The sequence below is a fragment of the Drosophila innubila genome, chromosome X (assembly GCF_004354385.1).
Source record: "Drosophila innubila isolate TH190305 chromosome X, UK_Dinn_1.0, whole genome shotgun sequence".
Taxonomy (NCBI): Eukaryota; Metazoa; Arthropoda; class Insecta; order Diptera; family Drosophilidae; genus Drosophila; species Drosophila innubila.
In genome coordinates this window covers 3480921-3502298 of record NC_047626.1, presented here as the reverse complement: position 1 = coordinate 3502298, position 21378 = coordinate 3480921, and the positions used below count along the sequence as shown (strand labels likewise).

Sequence of the window (21378 nt, the reverse complement as noted above, 5' to 3'; positions counted from 1 at the left end):
AAATGTTGGGTCTTGAATATGCATTCATCACTAGACTCTCACCTCGTCTAGAGGTTTATATATTTAACACACTAACTTCTGCACTACTTCAGTACTAAGCCCGCCGGTTGACCAATCGTTGCTATATGCAAAATAAACGCGAACTTTGACCTCGATTTTGACACACTTGAAAGTCGAATTTTTGAAATGCCGTCGTATCTCCCGATGAAAATGTCATATCTGTGTTGTGTCAAAATTTCAAGCTTGTAGCTTAAGCCGTTTAGCCTGTACGATGATATATGGATGAGTGAATGAGTGTACAGGACAAAGAATTTTATATATATAGATTAAGAACTTTGAGTTTTTAGGTAAAAATTCTTAGTATTAGTGATATGGTCTTAAAATGTTCTTATTTTAAAAACAAAATATTTAAGATGAATCTTCTTGATTTTAAAAGATGCTATTTTTGCTTTCATTCAACTATTCTACATCAAGAAGCTACAACCAGAAGATACAAAAAAAAAAAGAAGAAATTTGTTGATTTTGAATATCTTATAAATATAAAACCTCTTTACAAGGTAAAAGTTTAGTAACGAAAGCAAACAAATTGAATTTAAAAATTCGATTCTACTTCAATCTCTTCACAATTATTGAAGCGTTCAAGGTAGCAAAGAATTCTCTGTTCTTTTCCTCATCTCAATGTCAACCTCTTGCTAAAAGTTCGAACTATTATTAACAAAATTATAAGCATCTTTCACCTGTTAAATAATTAAAAGACAACCTTTGCAACATTTCAGCAACTTGGGGAAGAGTTTGGCAAAGTATAGCTTGGAAATGGAGGGAGGAAAATATAAATAGCATGAATAACTCCACAAGTAACAAATAACATCTAGTAAGTAGTTAACTTCTGAAAGCTATGCGCAAACTTAAAGCCAAAAGACGTGCAAATAATTTGCCAACTAAATGGGAGAAGAAGGAGGAGAAAGAGCTGATGGAAGGAGAGCAGCAGATGGAGAAAAAGTTGAAGGTTGTGGAAGAAGAAGTTTGGGGAGCTGGAGAATTTGGGACGGCATTGCGTGCCTGTCAACAAAGCGTAGCTGCGAAGGGCGCCATCTAGCGGCGTGTCAGTCAGACTTGATGTTTATATACACACATGTGTGTGTAAGAGTGTGTGTGTGTGTGGACTACACTTTATTTTGATATTGATATGGCAGTTGCACGCACAACGCTTCTTTCCACGCACTCGCCTAAAAGCTTACTACATTTCATGCAACTTCCCTCTTCCTACTGTACTCCCTAACCCCTTACCTTTTCCCCCGTTCCTTGACTTTTATTTACCAACACTATTTCTCTTGCTATGTGAGTCATTGTCGGCTTGTTTCGTTGTTGCCTCTCGTTACCCGTTACTCGTCCCAGCGGACATCATTTTCATTAAAATTTTAATAGCCTTGTTTGTTCTTTTCTCCCTCCTCTTCCTTTGCCGTCTCTCTGCCTCTTGCCTGTCTGCCAACTAACTAGTCATATCCATAACTTGTCTAAAACAATGTCCTTCTCGCCAATCTCAAGAGTCACTCAACACAACTGAAAGGCAATTCTCAGTGTCAAAATATTTCAGCTTGTTTATTTTTACACACTTTTAACTTAAAAAAAAGAGCGTAAAACGTTAGCGAATATCGTAGCAAAGCAGAATAGCAAAGAAGATGTCAAATGAGATCGCTGCTATCACAGCAAAAGCTTTTGGTTAATGTTTTCAAAGGGCTTTAGCCTATTTTCGAATAAAAAAATTTCATCAGATGTACCAGTTATTAAGTATAGTATTTAGATAGTTAAGAGCAAAATTCAGCTTATAAAAAGCCCAGAGTATTTAAAATTCAATTGTTTAAATAAAATACAGATTGTTTAAAATTCGCCAACGGCGTATTTTCTTTAATAATATGATAATGCTGAATTTATTTAAGCGGTAGCAAATCTAAAAGTTTATATAACGTGATTTAAGGAGATTATTTTAAAATGTTTTGCAATACGTGAAGCTTAAAGCACATTAAAGCTAAAATAGTTTTTTCAAACAGCTAAGCTATAATTTTAATTATGCAATAGACAATATAATGTTAGCATGCTGAAACTTGATTAAAAAAAAAAGCTCTCCTATGCCAAAGCTTAAAGCACATTAAAGCTGTATTATGTTTTATAAGCTACAACTCAAATTATACATAATATACAAAAAAAAGTATAAATATATTTCAAAAGATAAGCTCCCCAAGGGCTGAGCTTAAAGCACTTATATAATTAAAAGCTCATATATGGAATGTGCTAGTTGATTAATTTGTAAGCTTGATCAGCTTCGATTTACACACAACTCTACTAGAAAACACTGTACTTATCGAAATGCTTATTTAAAAAAAGAGCTTTTAAGTATTTCACAACTTTAAGCTGCTACTAAAAAAATTTATTTAATCTAAAAGGAAAGTAAATTGCATTTTCAGTCAGTCAGATCAGCTTAAAGTAAAAATATCTGAAAAAACTGCACGTCAGCCGAAACGTAAAAGAGCTTAAAGCTTAAGCTTAACTCTTTAAGCTCAAATCTAATACAGTACGCGACTTCCTGGGAGGTTTTTGGAGTTTTGTGGAGTTGGTCTCGGTTCAACCGCAGCAATGAGTGGACACATATGTATGCAATAAAAACCAAAGTGTAACCAAGTGATGAACGTATCGAAGGCGGTTCGAAAGGAGCAAGGGAGGAGGGAAGAATAAAAGAGATTGGGTAAAACGCAAACAAGAAATTCCAATAAACTAATTTGCACACGAAAGCGAGAAAGACAGCGAAAGGCGGAGGGAAAAGCGAAGGAAATGAAAATAAAACTGGGATTGGAATTGAAGTTTTCAGGGGAAAGGGTAGAAAGCAAGTGAGGAGCAGGAGGAGCAGAAGGTTGAGGTCCTGTCGGGCAATGTAAGGTCCTGTCGGAATATTTGTGTATGAATTTTAAGCAGCTGTAAAAAATGCAAAGCCAATAAAAGGGATAAAATTGAAAAACGCCAGAACATACACACATGGCAGGAGCCAAAAAATAGGGTGGGTACATTGGAGATTGAAGAACGGAGTATGAGAAGACTGTAATTGTAACTGCTCTCTTGAAATATTTACAAAGTGCCTCGCATTTTGTGATAATAAATTAGCGTCGCGTTTCGTATTATTGACTGGATTTTGAATAATAACACACAAAGGAGCCCCAAAGCACCCAAAGGAGCCAAAGGAGCCAAAGGAGCTATGCGATACCAGGAAGAGAGAGAAAGGTACCACCGGTTCAAATCGAAATCGAGATGGAAACCCAAGAATTGCGACCAGAACAAGCGCACAAAGGGAGCCCAGTGCCATGTAATACACCCATAAAGGAACTGAGAGAAGTGATGGGGGAAGAAGAAGAGCAGGAGGGTGTCAAGTGTGCGTGTATGGATGTGTGTGTGAGTATTTCACACAACTCAGCACAATTGCGCACATAAATTTAATGCGCCAAATAATACGCAAGACAAGTGAAACGCATATTTAAGTTGACTACGAGAATGAGAATGAGAACGTGAATTCACCGACTATTTTTTTTTTGGGACCATGCAACAGTGATGCAAGGCGAAAGAGAGGGAGAGGAGATAGTATAGAAGTAAAGTAATGTTACAAATGCACGCACAGTATAGCATACTAAGCTTAAAGTCCCTAAAAATCAAAGCAAAAGTTAAAGCTTTTAATGCGCTTTAGCAGAGCTTTGACTTAAGTCCAAAGCTTCAAGCTTTCAAAGTAATTTAAGTATTATTAGGCAATTATCATAATACTTAAGCTGCATAACAGCAAATTAAAAGCTTTTAATAAGCTTAAAGCACTATGTTAATCTTCAACTATGAAAGAAAAAAAAGCCTGATACAGCTGTTATTCATATTGAGTAGCTTTTGTGTAAAGTAGTTCAAATAAAAATCTAATTTTACAAAGATTGCATAAAAAGTTGGCTTTTAATGTGCTTTAGTCTTTGAGGTAAGTACATTTCATAAATATAGTTTGACATTAAATTATAAATAAAAACGGTTTTAAGGAGCATACATTATCTAAGTCAAACTTAACCGACAAAGCGTTTTTAAAAAGAAAGCTTTAGAAAAGCTTTTTATACTTAAGACCGACTAAATTGCAGTAATACACAGCAAGAAAGCAGCTTTCATCCAAAAGTATCTTTAAATAACTCTTAATAAATCACATAGTAAACTAGAGCTTTAATGAGCTTTTAGCTTTTGACGTAATAAAGAACTTTTAAAAATTTCCCATTGTCAATTGTAATTTTCTAAGAGCTTGTCTTTAAACTAAAAGAGATAAAATCACAAATATTCAAAGCTTTGGATAATTACTTTTTGGACAATTACTTAGCACTTTGATACCACTGTGCGCACAGTGCAGCTGAAAAGCTTGAAAAACTTTCTACTTGCTGCGTCGTTGTTGTACATATTTATTTATTTTTTTTTTTCAACAACTTGAGATTTACACAAAATACATGGTCGCATACACAGAGAGCGAAAGAGAGGGAGGGAGAGATGATAAGAGAGAGAGGGGTACACACATACAACTGTGGACTCATTTGAATGTATTACAACAAGTTTTAGACGTACAAAATTCCAGCACAAAAGGACACAGAACAATGTTGCCGACATGAATTATTTAGAACGCCCAAGCGAAATGAGAAGGGGGGGAGAAAAGCTGAAAGGGAGAGAAATGTAGGAAATAGAGGTAGTACCCAGCTTTCCCCCGACTGTTGCAAATGTGGATACGTGTGTAATGTTTGATTAAATTTGTTGCCACTTGTACTTTTACCAAGGCGTCGGAAATTAACTCGTTTTATTGCGCATTTCATTTAAAAAGGGCCCCACCCTATCAAGTGGTTTTGGAAGCAACTCACAAGTTAACTAATTTCTCAATTGCAGTTGGGTCAAATATCATAACATATCTCAGCTGACAGAGTAATTCTCATTATGAGCCCAAACAATAATTCACACACACAGAAATACCAGAAGAAAAAAAAGGCAGAGAAATGAAATTTGTGGCAGTGGTGGGTTAAGCCACGCAACGCAATCAACAATTGTTGCATGAATAAACAGGGTGATGCGACTCCAGCTTATTTCGACTGATTGTTTGAGGCTAATGATTGCCAGCACACAGATCACTGCGCAATTTCTTCCCCATGCTTTGACTGGAATGAATGGAATGGGGGTTAAAGTTGAAGGTAGAGAGCGTGCTCCAAATTGTGCCATCAAATATAATGCGTAGGCGGGGCACTGATAGCGCATTAGATGCTTTGGGGAAATTATCAAGGACAATGACGATGCCCGCCAACAAATGGCTGTCGACAGTTGTGAGATGAAAATGAATGGACACAGGCAAAGCCTCAATGGTGTGAGAAATTCACTTAGACTAAAATAAATTGCAGCTCAAACAAATGTACAACATGATAAAATAGGTAGAAACATATAATGAGAAGAGAAAAGTTGTCAACTTTTCAAGTAGAAAGTTTCCATAGTGCCAGCAAGTGTTAAACAAAGAATTTGTTCGATACTAAGCATGTTGTGTAAGGCAGACATGGGTTGAGAACGCTTACATTTGATACTGCAAATTGAACATTTTTTAAAGTTATGTTGGACTCAAGCATTCAAAGTAAACGTTGCATTTCAAAAATTTATTTTTAGGAAAAATGAAGCTTTTTATAGGCTTTTAGAAAATAAATGTTGGGTTAAACAGAGAGTTTGTTCGATAAAAAGCATATAGATTTAGACAGACATGGGTAAAGAACGCTTTATTGTGATACAGCTAATTAGAAAAAAAAAAATATTTTGTAGTTTTCGATGAATTATAGTTCTTAAAGTAAAAGCTGCGTTTCAAAGATTCATTATTGAGTAAGAATCAGCTTTTTATTAGATTTTAGAACGAAAACTGTCGTTAAGATAGCAAACCATAGCAGTGGTGAAGCTTTTAATGAGCTTTTAAGACAATAAGCTGCATTTCAATGTTATAAATCTATCAAAAAGTTCATATTTTCAAAACCTTTAATGTAATATTGAAGCAAAAGTATAACTTCTAGTCAAAGATGCAGCATTTGAAATATTTTATATTTGGAATGAGCTTTCAATTAGTATTAAAGCTTTGACGCACCTATATACCAAAAGAACTAGTTTTTATTAAAAAGCTCAGATGTTAAGTACATTTAAACTACTTCAGTAAAGCTTTCAATGTCCTTCAAGCGCTTTCATGTGCTTTCTACATTTAAAAAGCTCAGTTTTTTACAAATTCAAATATTTTGATCGTAAAATTTTCCTTCAAGCGCTTTCATGTGCTTTCTACATTTAAAAAAGCTCAGTTTTCTACAAATTTAATTACTTTGATAGTCAACTTTGCCAACAAATATACAAATTATAAAGTTTGAAACTATTTTTGCTAGTTCAAAAAACAATATAAGTTCTCACTCCTTAAAAAAAAAACACACACATACGAACGGTTAAGTTTACAGGTAACCGGAAAAATAAGCCACAAATGAAATTTGCAATAAATTTGGTTTACAAATGAAATTTTGCAAAATATTTATTGAACAGTTGCATTGACCCCTGGTCAAATCTCATTTAAAATAATTGCATTTGACCCTATGGGCGTTGGGTCACAAAAACAAAACTAAAACCCAAAACCAAGCCCCATATCTAATAATTTGAAGTCCACATAATTCAATAGCTAAGAGAAAAAATAGGCCCAAAAGGCAAAAGTTTTCTTGTATTTATTTTTTTTTTTCTGCTGTTTTGTTTTTTATAATAAACAATTTACAAGCTGAAGGCTGAAACTGAAGTTGAACTTCTATTGACCAACTTACAAAGCCCTTTGGGAAACAAAACATAATATACGAATAGGATAGGTAGGCTGTTTAACCCAGGAGTGGGAATAAAGTTCTGCTCCCTTTTCAAACTCTTTTATTTTTGTATAACTTTTGTGTTTGCCAAGCGTTTGTTTTCAAACTTTCAGCATAGTTTCTTAATATGGTTAAGCAAATGTGTACTTAATTTCCTGATAATTGTGCAAGTTTTATTGAAAGTGTCAACTCAAATTTGTAGTTGTATACGAGTTGCTTAGGATATAGGGTTGGTTATTCAGAAATTTTGTTAATTTTTCTCTCATAAATAAATCCTTGGAAGATGGCAACGTTAATGAAACTTAGTGACAGGATCGAGATAAGGAGCGTGACATAAAAGATTATACCAACATGTGCATAAAATTCAGCCTTCTAGCTCTTACGGTTTGAGCTTTGCCAGTCAGGAAATCAGTTAGCTATTCATAAATTATAATTTAATATCAAGGGGTAGGTATGGAAAAAATGCACAGTGATGACCAAAAAATTAAATTTTTTAAGCTAGTAATATTTTGATGCAGAATCAATTTGGGGGCCAAATAATGATCAAAATGACATTCCGCATGAAAATCGGTCAAGTTTTGGCAAAGTTATGGCTGTTTGAAGTTTGAGATAAAGTGTCAAGGGGTATGTATGGAAAAAATGCAAAGTGATGACCAAAAAATGAAATTTTTAAGCTAGTAATATTTTTATGCAGAATCAATTTGGGGGTCAAATTATGATCAAAATGACATTTCGCTTGAAAATCGGTTAAATTTTGGCAAAGTTATGGCTGTTTGAAGTTTGAGATAAAGTGTCAAGGGGTAGGTATGGAAAAAATGCACAGTGATGACCAAAAAATGAAATTTTTAAGCTAGTAATATTTTGATGCAGAATCAATTTGGGGGTCAAATAATGATCAAAATGACATTCCGCATGAAAATCGGTCAAGTTTTGGCAAAGTTATGGCTGTTTGAAGTTTGAGATAAAGTGTCAAGGGGTAGGTATGGAAAAAATGCACAGTGATGACCAAAAAATTAAATTTTTTAAGCTAGTAATATTTTGATGCAGAGTCAATTTGGGGGTCAAATAATGATCAAAATGACATTCCGCATGAAAATCGGTCAAGTTTTGGCAAAGTTATGGCTGTTTGAAGTTTGAGATAAAGTGTCAAGGGGTATGTATGGAAAAAATGCAAAGTGATGACCAAAAAATTAAATTTTTTAAGCTAGTAATATTTTGATGCAGAATCAATTTGGCGGTCAAATAATGATCAAAATGACATTCCGCATGAAAATCGGTCAAGTTTTGGCAAAGTTATGGCTGTTTGAAGTTTGAGATAAAGTGTCAAGGGGTAGGTATGGAAAAAATGCACAGTGATGACCAAAAAATTAAATTTTTTAAGCTAGTAATATTTTGATGCAGAATCAATTTGGGGGTCAAATAATGATCAAAATGACATTCCGCATGAAAATCGGTCAAGTTTTGGCAAAGTTATGGCTGTTTGAAGTTTGAGATAAAGTGTCAAGGGGTAGGTATGGAAAAAATGCACAGTGATGACCAAAAAATTAAATTTTTTAAGCTAGTAATATTTTGATGCAGAATCAATTTAGGGGCCAAATAATGATTAAAATTATATTTCGCTTAAAAATCGGTTAAATTTTGGCAAAGTTATGCCAGTTTGAAGATAGTCCGAATTTTGACCCAGCAAGCAACATATTTGTCCTGATTTTCTACAAAAAAAGGAAATGTCTCCGAAGTAACTGTAAAGTGTTGCTTTAAAAAAGAGATACTAAGCTAAGCTTTGTATAGTAGCTGTAAGTGAGTATAAAATAATAGAAGAAAGATTTAAAAGATTCTAGAAAAAGCCAAAGCAGTAGAATATCCATATGACAAACTCTATTAAATAACTATTCTAGTGGGTTAAACTATAATACTTGTGATTCTTCCTTATTTTTTTTACCAATTTACTGCAGTTTTAGAAGATTTTTTCAACGAATGCGTTGAAATTAATTATCTTTCAACTTTTTATAATTACAGGATATACATGTGATTAGGTGTACCCTATTTAAGCTGCTTACGATAAGCCAAAAGCCAAAGCTGACGTAAGCAAAAAAAAAAAAAGACAGTGAGTTGTATTAAAATTGAATATTTACATAAGTATAAATATTTGTAGGCATCCAGAAAAGGAAAATTGAAAGAGATAGGGGTATTTTTTTTTTTTTTTTTGGTAGGGGTGTTCTTGCTGCGGTTTGGTAACTACTTAAACTGCCAAAGAAAATTTCGTTGCCATTTGTCTTGGGCGTCGCATTTTTCTCGCTCCGTTGGAAATCAAATTGACAGCGACAGCCACAAGTGGGCGGGGCAGTGGGAGGTAGGCAGGTCATGTGGCATGTGGCAGCAGTAGGTGGCACGCAACAGACACGTCTACTCCAGAGGCACTCCAGCATGATTAGTAGCATGGCAATGGGACAGACAGGTGAGATTCACGTGAGACCGTCATGTCACAATGCGGCGCAGAGAACATAAATCTAAGCTGAAGTACAACTCAAATTCGAAATGGGAACGGCAAGAGTAACCGGAGTCAGTAGCTGGGAATTGGGAGTTGACGTTGAAGTTGAAGTTTCTGATAAACCCATCAAAATCTGAGAAGTTTTTTTTTCTTTTTTTCTTATTTTTTGGCCAGACAACGTCAGCCTCTAATTGAATGTGCGGTGGAGGGAGATGAATTTTTATTTATTTATCACCTTGTAGAAACAAGCGGAGCAGTCGAGCGCACTCGACAGTGGGATGCCCTGTATTTAGACACTTTAATGGCTTTTGCTGCAATGAATTCAATTATACAAATTTGTTTGGCTTTGTATACAATTTTTGACTGATTGTTGCAATGTTAGCTATATGATATAGTAAATCAATTTGAACCAGATTTGGTCAGGATGTATAATACCAATTTAAATGCATTTTCTATGAGATCGGTTGAGATATCTTAGAAAATTAAAAAGTTTTTCATACTGCAACTTGATTTTCGACCAATTGTTCCTATGGCAGCTATATGATATAATAGACTGATTTGAACCAAATTTGGTCAGCAAGTATAAGATCAACTTTAATGAATATTTTGTCAGTTTGATTGAGATATCTTTAAAAAAAAACAAGTTTTTCATAATATAACTTAATTTTCAACCTCTTGTTTCTATGACGGCTATATGGTACAGTGGTCCGATCCAAAAATAAAAAAAAGCTTAAGTTGCGTATGGTATCCAGTACCTTAAATACAAAATTTAAGGACTCTAGCTCTTGTAGACACTGAGATCGTGGCGTTTAAACATAAGGATGGATGTACGGAGCAGTGCTAAATCGACTCAGCTGTTGATACTGATCCAGAATATACATATTAAGGGGTGCAACAGAAAATGAAACCAACCAAAAATTTCCCAAAAATGTATGGAGTTTTGGGAGATTTTCGGTTGGTTTCGCTTTCTGTATATACTTTATATACTTTATGTGGTCTGTCACACCTGCTTTTGCCTGTTACATACATTATACCCAATTTTGTACATTTTAAATGATCACAGGGTATAAAAACTTGCACTTCCTTGGCAGAGGTGCTGCTTATCGAGTTGGACAGCTGACAGACAGACGGATAGACGGACAGACGATGTGGCGACTTCATGTTGTATCCTCAGCAAAAGACGACAACATTTTCAAGTGCTTCTGCAGACGAAAAAAAAGCCGCAGCGCACTTGCAACTTTTCTCTGATAAATGGTCTGCCTGTCACGCGGTTTTTACCCACCCACCTTCAGCCACAATCTCAATCTTCTTCCCTTTCTTAGAAAGCAGCATTTTCCCTGGCAGTGCTGCCAATTCAGTCACACAAACACGCAACGGCAAATCGCCTTGGGGGCAGCTAAAGCTTTAAAAATTGAATTACATTAGTGCAGGACATGCCACACTTAATGCTTAACACTTCAGTTAGGTCTAAAGGCCAAAGGCCTAATTGGTACTGCCAACTTGTTGTTTACTGTTTGTGTCTGTGTGCAAAATGACATCAGAATTCGATAGATTTTCTAGTGAAGTTTATCCAAATTGGACTCAAATTGTTGTCCTATTGAATTTTACATAGATTTCTCACTTGGATGAGCCCAAGGTGTCATTGGTACTGCAGTCCAGTGGTATTACCACTGTTGGAATTCATATTCAACACCTTTCAAGCAATAAAAGATCGAGAATATGAAATTTTTCGGCTTTTTGATCCCCTCTGAATTGATATAAAAAGCTGAACATTTGTTAGCCATGAGTTTAGGGATATTGCCCTACGCCCTTGAAGTCGTATATGCCCTAGTGAATACACTCTGCAGGTCTCAATTATATTTATAGCAAAAAAACTGCTGATAAGCTATATATACTTATACATATTATTAAGATTAGGTATTTTGTTCTACCTGTTTGACCAATAACTGTAAGCGAACCGGATGTTTTTCTTAGATGATTTTTTTATAATTGATAACCTCAAGGCCATTCAATAGGCGGTACACTGAAAAAAGAGACCAGCTTCTAAAATCAAGAACATTCATCTTAAATATTTTGTTCCTAAAATAAGATTATTTTAAGACCAAAATACTAAAACTAAGATTATTAATCTCAAAAATCTTAAAATCTTAATATAAAAATACAAATCCTAAATTGTTAGGAAAATATAAATAGGTACTATTTCGTATCAAACAAATGGTGGCGCTGTGGCGCTCTGGTTAGAGAGGTCGCTTCATTTGGGAAGCAGTAGGCGGTGGTTCGAATCCCACGAGTAACAAACTAAAATAACATTTATTAGATTACTAAAACAGAATAAAATATAAATAAATCAAAATTTAAAAAAATAAAAAAAAAAATAAATAACTAAAATATTTTTTTATTTTTTTTTTTTTTTTTGATTTTAATTTTATGAACATTTATTCCTAAAATAAGAACGTGGTCTTATTTAAAATGTTTTTAAAATCAAGATGTGTTCTCTTAATTTTAGAATTTTATGTTCTCGACGCATTTTTTAGACAAAAAATCTTAGTTCTGAGACCAAAATCTTGATTTTAAAACATTTTTTTTATCAGTGTACAGGTATATTTAATATACGAATTTACATACATTTGTAGACATTTATTGCGTTGTTGGAAACAGATTTCAGTGCTTTAAAATCTTTGGGACACAACGGACCAAATAAGTTGAATCGCAATGAAAATCATTTTAATTGTGCTTCTCATTTCAATCCTTGCAGTGCAAGGATATAAAGAGGTGTGTTCAGGTGTCTAATCATCATTGAGATGATTTAAAGTATTAGTTTTAATTAACAGAATTGTCAGGACACAAGGGAAGCTGAGCCAAATTGTGGAAATTATTGTTTTAAAGCCTTGAAGCCTATCTTGGACTATACAAAGTTTTTGCAGACCCAAATGGAAGATTTCAAGAACAAAACGGAATATTTGGACAAGCTCGAGAAAGTGGAACAAAAAATAGAATCAAGACATGATTTACAAGACAAAAAGATTGAACAGAAGTTGGAAGATTTACGCAGATTGATTGAATCGAAAACTGATAGGCGGCCATTTCGGAAAATTGGCTCGAAATATTATTATATTGAACAATCGGAAGGTTTGAATTGGTTTGAAGCTCTTCATAAATGTCTCACATTAGGTGGACACTTGGTTAGTATCAAAAATCGGTCTGAGCTTAACGCAATTGTAGCTAAACTGCAGCCCCATAAATCTTATTGGATTGACATTAACGATCTTGGTACGGAGGGAGTCTTTCGCTCGGCAAGCACCGGTCTTCAAGCAACCTATCTCAATTGGCATGCATCAGATCCAGACAACGATAATAATCTCGAGCACTGCGGCGATTTGTGGTGGAATGACAATAAGCACCTAATGAATGACAATAAATGTCATTATAAGCAATTCTTTATTTGTGAGCCTAATAATCAATAAAATATTAAAGTCATCAGTGCGGGCGGCAGTTCGTGCTAGTGACGAAGAATGCTAAACTTTAAATATGTAAACTAAAAAGATGCATCAAAAAAATTTTGAACGAATTTCAAAATATTTAAATGCAGAATTAATTAAGAGGTCAAATCATAATCAAAATGACATTCTATTCGAAAATTGGTTCAGTTTTGATCAAGTTATGACAGTTTGAAGTTGGTCAGACTGCGGATTTCGCAACTTTACAAGTCCAAATTTTTGTTTAATTTGGCATAATTTTTTACAAAAAAATGAAAGGTCTCAGAATCATGTTTAAAGTGTTGTTTTATACTAATTATGATGTAAGGAACTGATTAAAAGTGAAAACTTGACATTTAAAATTTTGTATTTTCGAAATTTTAAAGGGGGGACCCTTAGCATCGAACCATGGCTATAATCGAAAAATATAAATTTTCCTAAATAAACAAAATTTAAATGCAGAATGAATTTAGAGGCCAAATCCTGATCAAAATGACAATCTATTTGAAAATCGCTTCAGTTTTGATCAAGTTATGATAGTTGGAAGTTGGTCAACTCTTTTCTAAAACAATTTTAACTTATTGGGTATTTTAGACCCAAAAACTAGATTCTTCTGATATTGCCTACCGTCATTACTTTTTCAAATACTTTGTCAAGTTGAAAGAGCACTTATTTTAGTGCTAAAAATAAATTATACATCAATTCGTAATTCGTAATATTAGTCATGTTAAATTCAAGTCCAGCTGAGAGTCTTTTTGATAATTACCAGCTCTCTTACAAGTTCCAATCAATGGCACAAAATTTAGTTAAGTTGGTTAACAGCTCCCAGGCAGACGCTCAGACTGAAAGACTGATAGTTGAAGGTTGAGGATGGGGATGGGGATGGGGAGTAAACACCTCAAATGGCCCCTGGACCACACTTCACAAGGCAAATCAAATTCGACGCTCAATTAAAATTCAATTTGTTGCGCGCCATTAATTAGATTCCCCTGCCAAACCCCTTGAACTTGTCCCCCCGGGGGGCATGAACTTTCGCCAAAACAAGCGTTTCAGACAGACACCTGTGACGAAGACCACAGGACCTGATCCCCCAAAAAAAACCCAACCCCAACCCCGTCCCCGTCCCCGTCCCTAGATCCCTTAGACCCCTAGACGCAACACCAAATTAAGTTGAAATTTAATGCAATTTTCATTGAACTGCAGCTGAGACAGGGAATAAAGGAAGAGGAAACCTTTCTAATTAGAAGGGAGTGCCGAATAGAAAATTTCTTCCTTCGACACTTCAATTAGTTGTAATCTATGCGCATAAATTTTTTCTAGCAAGATGGATAGACGTGGCATGCAACATGTGGTCCAGGCACGCATAAATTACGCTAACCAAAAACAGGCTCTTTAATTGTCTTTTTTTTTTAGGGAAAAGAAATAATGATTATTTTGTTTTATTTTTTCATAGAGAAAAACAAATTTACTTGTAGTTACTTTTAAGGGCCGTGAAGTGTATAACAAATTATTGTTTAAAGGTAACACAGCCACACAAAAAACTAGATGGATGGAGCTACAGTCGAGCACGCTCGACAGTAGGATACCCTGTGCCCAGCTACTCTGTACTGAAAGTTGATTTTCGACCGATTGTTCCTATGGCAGCCATATGATATATGGAACCGAATTAATCCAAATTTGGATATAATGTACAAAACCAACTTAAAGGCATACTCAAACAGTTTGGTTAAGATATCTCAAACAACAAAAAACTTTTTTATACTAAAACTTCATTATCGATGTATCGTTCCTATGGCAGCTATATGATATAGCGGGCCGATTTTAGCCAAATTTGGTCAGGATGTATAAGACCAGCCCAGATACATATTCTATCAGTTTGATTAACATATCTCAAAAAAACAAAAAACTTTTCATACTAAAACTTCATTTTTGATGAATCGTTTCTATGGCAGCTATATGATATAGTGGTCCTATCCAAAACTAAAGACAAACTTGATCTGCGTATGGTATCCAGAAAGCAACATACCAAGTTTGAAGTCTCTAGCTCTTATGGTTCCTGAGATCGACGCGTTCAAGCAGACGGACGGACAGACAGACAGACAGACAGACAGACAGACGGATATGGTTCAATCGACTCGGCTGTTGATCCTGATCAAGAATAACTAAAAAAATTATCACGATTATGGCTATCACAGTTCTTGGTGGACACTTAATTTTACAATGGCCTCTTTTTATACTAATTATTAATATTATTATTTTGTTAAACATTCCTGGTATATTGCCTTTTTTGTGTTTTCAAAACGGTCAGTGTGTGGCAAAGATTTTGTGCACAACTGTACATAAATATATGTATACCATATAAATACTTGGTAGCACTCACCTGCTTCTGTAGAGTGTTGGAGAGCTCCTCGAGGCATTCTTTGCGCTCGAAACGCTCGAACTTGAAGCTATTGGAGCGATAGAGCTCATTGTCTTCACGTCGACGATTGCGGCACAGACGACGGGTGATGATGTTGCCGCTGCCACTCAGACGTGGACTGTACCAAAGAGATGCAACAAAAAAAAAAATAGTTGAAGATAATAAAGTGGAAGTTGTCAATTGTTATTCAAGTTAGTATGAAATCAACTTGAACTAAAGGTATGATAACTAGCTTAAGACAATGCTGTAGTATTCATCTCTAAAGTTCATTGATCGTATTGAATTCAAATAGAATAAACAATTTTTTTTAATAATATCTAATGTACACAATAAAAAAAAGACATGATTCTAAAAGCAAAAAAAATGTTGTATAGTAATTTTTTCAAATTAAAGAACTTTAAGAGAAATATAAAAATCTAAAAAAATAATTCATCATAAAAACAAGTATTATAATTAAGATAATTGTTGACTATTCAACAATTGTTCGCTTGAAAGTATAGATAAATAAAACTTCAAGCGATTTCTTTAATTTCTACTTTTTCACATTCTAACTTAAAACCGCCAGTACTTTTCCAAATCTTTTTCTACTGAAATTACATAAATATGTTACATTTATCTCAGATTATAGTACATTTTCTAATTGCATGCTATCTTTAACCTTAGACTAGAAATATATTTATATCGACCTCAATAATTTTCATGACATTCCACCTCATAGTTTATCTTCTAAATTTCTACGGTTTTTTGAGCTGCCAAAAAATAAAAAATGTAAAATCAAAGTTGATGAAAAAAGAGGAAAAAGAAGAAGGTAAATGGATGTTTTCCCATTGGCCCACATCATTAACTTTGGCGCTTGCGGCTTGCGGCCAACAGAGGCCTCAAACGAACTCGCTGTGGCATGCCCCACTTGCCACCTGTCGTGGCAAGAAGCTCGTTAGCTTCGTTGCTTCATTAAAATTTGACACATTTGGATACTGAAAAGAGTTGAGCTGTGATTCTGTGTTTCATTTACTTACTTGAATTTACATGGATTAAAGCCGCTAAATTTAAAGCAGAATGTTTGGGAATACTGACGACCCACTTTGGGTATTCAGTCAACGCCCCGCAGCACTTGCCACACTTCAATGCAACCAACTAACCGACTCTGTTGTGTGTGCCCCCAAACCTTGCCACAAAACAAAGCAAAATAAAATAAAAAAAAAAAAAAAACCAAATCCTGATGCCCAACAAAAAGCACAAAAAACACTTGAAAAAAATAGAAAAAAAAGCAAGAAAAAACTAGTCGGAAAGGCGAGAGTCCAACTATAGGAATACCCGTTACTTGTTTCCATATATATAAGAGTACTTTATTATAATAACTATCTAAAAAAAACTACTGCATACTTTTGGGTGCTTGCATTGTCTTATTTATTAATAACTTTGGTTAGCTATTACTGCCGTTCTACTTGCCCGATTTTGGTGTGATTAAGTGGAATAATATATAATAATAATAGATAAAGTTAGTTACCAAAATTAGCTGTATATCTTTAAAACTGTAGGAGTGGTGGTTTATAGAAGTGCCAAGCTCTGAGATCAAGGCGCTCACACGGACGGACAGACGGACAGACAGACGTTCGGACAGACAGACGGACGGCCGGACAGATGGACAAGGCAAAATCAACTCTGCTATTGAGGCTGATCAAGAATATATATACTTTATAGGGTCGAAGACGCCTGCTTCTTTATGTTGCATACATTCCAACGAACACAATATACCCTTTTACTTATTTTTAGAGTCACGGGTATACAAAGGGGAGCTTTCAAGTGGTTGCCACTTGCATGTTGCAACTCCAGGCAGCAACTCCAGGTTGCAACTGCTACAGGTGCCACTCACCCGCAGGGTTTGCAGTGCGTCATATGCAGATCCCAGTTTAGATGAAAGTTGAACATGCGCAACTTTGCCACCGCACGTTGCCTCAGCGAAATGTCCGGTGGCGTTGGTGCCACTGCAACACCAGCACCACCACTTGCACCACCTCCTCCTCCTCCTCCACCTCCGCCTGCTCCTCCACCTGTTCCACCTCCCATTGTGCCCGTGGCAGCCATTGCTGCTGTTGCACGCTGTGCATTTGGATACATCATGACGGTGCCACTGGGCGCCGATGTGGCAAACAAACGATGTGAACTGGAGACGCCGCCGCTTCCATGATGACCATGACCATGTCTATAGTGCTGATGGTGCTCCTTCAGTGTGTAAAAGCCGCCAGAGGAGCTACAAAAGTAAGGTTAGGTTGAATTGCTTAAGCTGCGACAATTCAATTTAAATTTATCATAAAGTTAACTTATGTATTTTTAAGCTTTTATCATTACTATTCATGGAAATGTTATCAGTAGCTATATTGAAAAAAAAAACCATCCATTATACTAATCCGCAAGGAAATCGGTTAAGATTTGACAAAGTTATGGCAGATTGAAGTTTTCATAAAGCGTCAGGGTTAAACTAGTGGAAATAAAAAACTATAATCTAAACTATGGCAAAAATAGGCAGTGAGGGAAAAAGAGATATTTCCAATTTTGATGCAGAATTAAATCAGAGTTCAAACAGAGATAAAATTTACATTCCGCAAGGAAATTGGCTCAGTTTTGAACAAGTTATGACAGTTTAAAGATTTCAAACAAGCGTTTCCCCTTGACTCTTGGGAAAAAGTGAACAGTGTGACCGTATTCCAATGAAAATAACATAATTAAAAGGGAAGAATTAGTCATAGGTCAGTTAAAAACAACTGACCAATCTGTTATTTTTTATGTACAAAGAAGCTCACCCTTTCAACGCACAGTGCACAATGCCAAATTGCGTCTTTTTATTTATTATTTTATATTTTTTTTTTAAATTTTTATAATAAACTGAATTTTGTTCGTCACAAAATTGGATATCAGAAATTTTGGGGCTAGAAATTGCTTTTGTCACTAGACTTTTACCTCGTGTAGAGGTTTTTTATGTTCTTAAGATCATGGTAAAATTGCATAGATTATCCGTAAAGAAAAATTGTGTTATATTTTACTAGAAGTGAATGATTTTTTCAATTAAAAAAACCAAATAATCATAATTTACTGTCCTGCGATTAACCTATTGAGCAGCCTGCATTGATTATCTCTTGAGAATCCTGGAACTACTTACGACATACCTCTTCAGTGTGACCGTATTTCAATGAAAATAACATAATTGAGAGGGAAGAATCAATCGTAAGACCTAGAACCAACCGATTAACCCATTCAAGAATCCTGGAACATACGACACACTGCTTAAGTGCGACCATAAACCAACTGACTAATCTATTAAGAAGCCACCAATATTGATCCTAGCACTTCAGTGTGACCATAAATAACTTATCTAAGGGGATGAATTTGTCGAATTAGCCTAAAACCAACCGATTTACCTATTAAGGAGCACCCTCTATTGATCCTATTGCTTTAGTGTGACCGTATTTCAATGAAACAACATCATTAAAAGAGAATAATCAATGGTAAAGCCTGAGACCAACCGATACACCTTTGGGAGCATTTCTCAGCATAAATAACTTATCGAAGGGGATGAATTTGTCGAATTAGCCTAAAAAGAACCGATTTACCTATTTAGGGTCACCCTATTGATCCTCTCGCTTTAGTGTGACCATATTTCAATGAAATTACAAAATTAAGAGAGAATATTCAATGGTAAAGCCTGAGACCAACCGATACACCTTTTGGGAGCACCGTTTATTGATCCTACCACTTCAGTGTGACCATTTCTCAGCATAAATAGCTCATGTAAGAGCTTAAATTGGACACCCTGCATTGATTCTCTCTTGAAAATCCGGGAACATACTTACGACATATTATCGCCACCGTTATCGCCCACACAGCTGGTCACACCGGCCATGCCGCCGCTGCGACGCGGTCGACTCTTGCGTCGCCGTCGACGTCGACGCTCCGAGGATGCGGTACGCGTTTGCAGCACATGTTGACTCAGCGATTTGTGGCAACTTGAGCCAGTTGCAGTTTGTTGTTGCAGTCCGCTGCTGGCCAAGCGGCGACCGGTTGCATTGCTGCCACCAGCGGCGGCGGCGGCGGCGGCGGCTGAGGCGGCAGTTGTGCATGTGGCAGCGGCAGCGGCAGAGGATGTGGCAGCGGCAGCAGAGGTAGCAGCAGCAGTAGCAGCTGTGGCGCCACATGGCGCCTGTAAATTCTGCACGGCAACCACAAGTTGTGCATCACCAAAGCCGCCTGCTGAGCTAATGGTGTCGGTGGATTGTGGTGTTGCAGCATTACATTGTTGTTGTTGCAGTTGTTGTTGCTGCTGTTGTTGTTGTTGCTGCTGCGGTTGTTGTTGTTGCTGCTGTTGCAGTTGAGACTGCGACTGCGATTTGCTATTGCGCAGACTGTGATTCACTTTGCGCCACATGCGTTCCATATTTGTGGATTCTATTTAGTCTAAATTGTTGTCGTTGTTGTCTTTGTCTAATTTACTGTTTTCAGCGCATTAAAATTAATCGAATATCGCTTTCAGTTCGAATTTTGGTTTTTATTTTGGCTATTGGTTACGAAAAAATCCTTGTATATCGGTTGCGTAACGGTTACCGGTTTTTAATAGGTTTTGTTTTCGAAATACCGAAAAACCGAAATTATGGATCAACAAAAATATAATGATAATAATAAGTGGAAGAAATTTTAAAAAAAATTTAATATTTAAACCAAAGCTGCAAACCGGTTCTGAAGAGAACGCCGCAAAGAACCGATTTCTGGCAATTATATATCCCAACGAACCCGAACCTGACTGAATCACTTTTCTAAATAAAAGACTTGCTTCGAAAAAAAAAAAATAACTATTTAAATTTTAAGTTTTTCTAATATTACTGAACTATTTTAAATTTTAGATAAAGATAAGTCAGATTTAAGTCTTCAATTAAGTTAGATAATAATCAAAATTCAAATTTTTTTTGTAAAAAAAAAAATTTTATTAGTTTAACAAAAGTTAAAACCAAAATCTTGGCTTCAGGAGCTATATAAACCGGTATGCGAACCGAACCTAAGTGTTTCACTTTGGTTTGAACCTTTAACAAAATTTTGTGGGTTTGCAGCCTTGATATAAACAAAATTTCACTGATTTAAAAAAAACATCTAGTTAATAAGATTAATCTTCAAAATTGAAAATCAAAATTAGTTTGGAAAACGCAGAATACAACTTAACATAATTTAAGAAAAATTTTATTTTTTCCGGTTGGGGTTATAGTTACGGTTACCGATTTCAATCGGTTAATGCCGGTTAAGGGTTATGATTTCGCTTACGGTTTTAATACCTAGTTGTTGTTTTGGTGTTGCTTTTTTTTTGTTTATCCTTCCTTTTATTGTGTCTAGCTACAGGGGCTTTTTTAACTGTAGTGGAAGTTGTTGTTGTTGTTGTTTTCGTTGTTGTTGTCGTTAGCTTATTGTTGCGAGCTGGCAGTGTTTAGTTTTCACTAAGTGTTGCAACAACAACATTAACATGGCTACAGACTTTCACACACACACATACACAGAGTCTCACAATAACAGTCACTCACACACATACACATACACACACACAATAGCGACAGCAAGAAAAAAAAGCTACTCAGCAGGAACTATGCATTGTTGTTGTTGTTTTTATTATTTATTTGTTGCGTTTGCTTTAGTTGTTGTCTTTGTTGTTGTTCTTGTTGTTATCTGTGTATAGCGGAAGTGAAAAACAATAAGCAATGAATTGAGTTTAACCAAACACACACACACACACACACAGAAGCTCACTGCTGTTTCACTCGTTGTGTGTGTTTGTGTTTGAGTGTGCGAAAACTTTTGTCATGCACTTTTAGGTTAAGCACGCGCTTCACTCATTTCGTTAAGCCGCGCCATTGTTATCGTTGAGTTATTTCCCCCTCCCCGCTGCTTCTTCTCCCACTGCTTCTTCTGCCGCTCATTGTTGTTGTTTGCTATTGCACTTGTGAATGAAAATGATTTGTGAATTGCAGATAGAGAGAGAGAGCAACACACACACACACATATACACAAACACGCACTCGCAAAAAAATTGCAAGAAAAAATTGAAATATTTGTTGTGTTTCTTTT

General features: G+C 35.6%; 1 protein-coding gene across 1 annotated transcript in view; it reads right to left on the bottom strand.

Moving 5' to 3' along the window:
• The window catches only part of LOC117784861, a 105736-nt gene extending 86028 nt beyond the window's left edge, over positions 1 to 19708 (bottom strand). Inside the window, exons 1-4 of the mRNA XM_034622713.1 lie at positions 19465 to 19708; positions 19128 to 19374; positions 17153 to 17530; positions 15241 to 15397 (exon numbers count right to left, since the gene is read on the bottom strand). Of these exons, the coding sequence (XP_034478604.1) occupies positions 15241 to 15397; positions 17153 to 17530; positions 19128 to 19374; positions 19465 to 19708 (1026 nt within the window). The remainder of the gene's footprint in view (positions 1 to 15240; positions 15398 to 17152; positions 17531 to 19127; positions 19375 to 19464) is intronic.
• Between the last annotated feature and the right edge of the window lie 1670 nt (positions 19709 to 21378).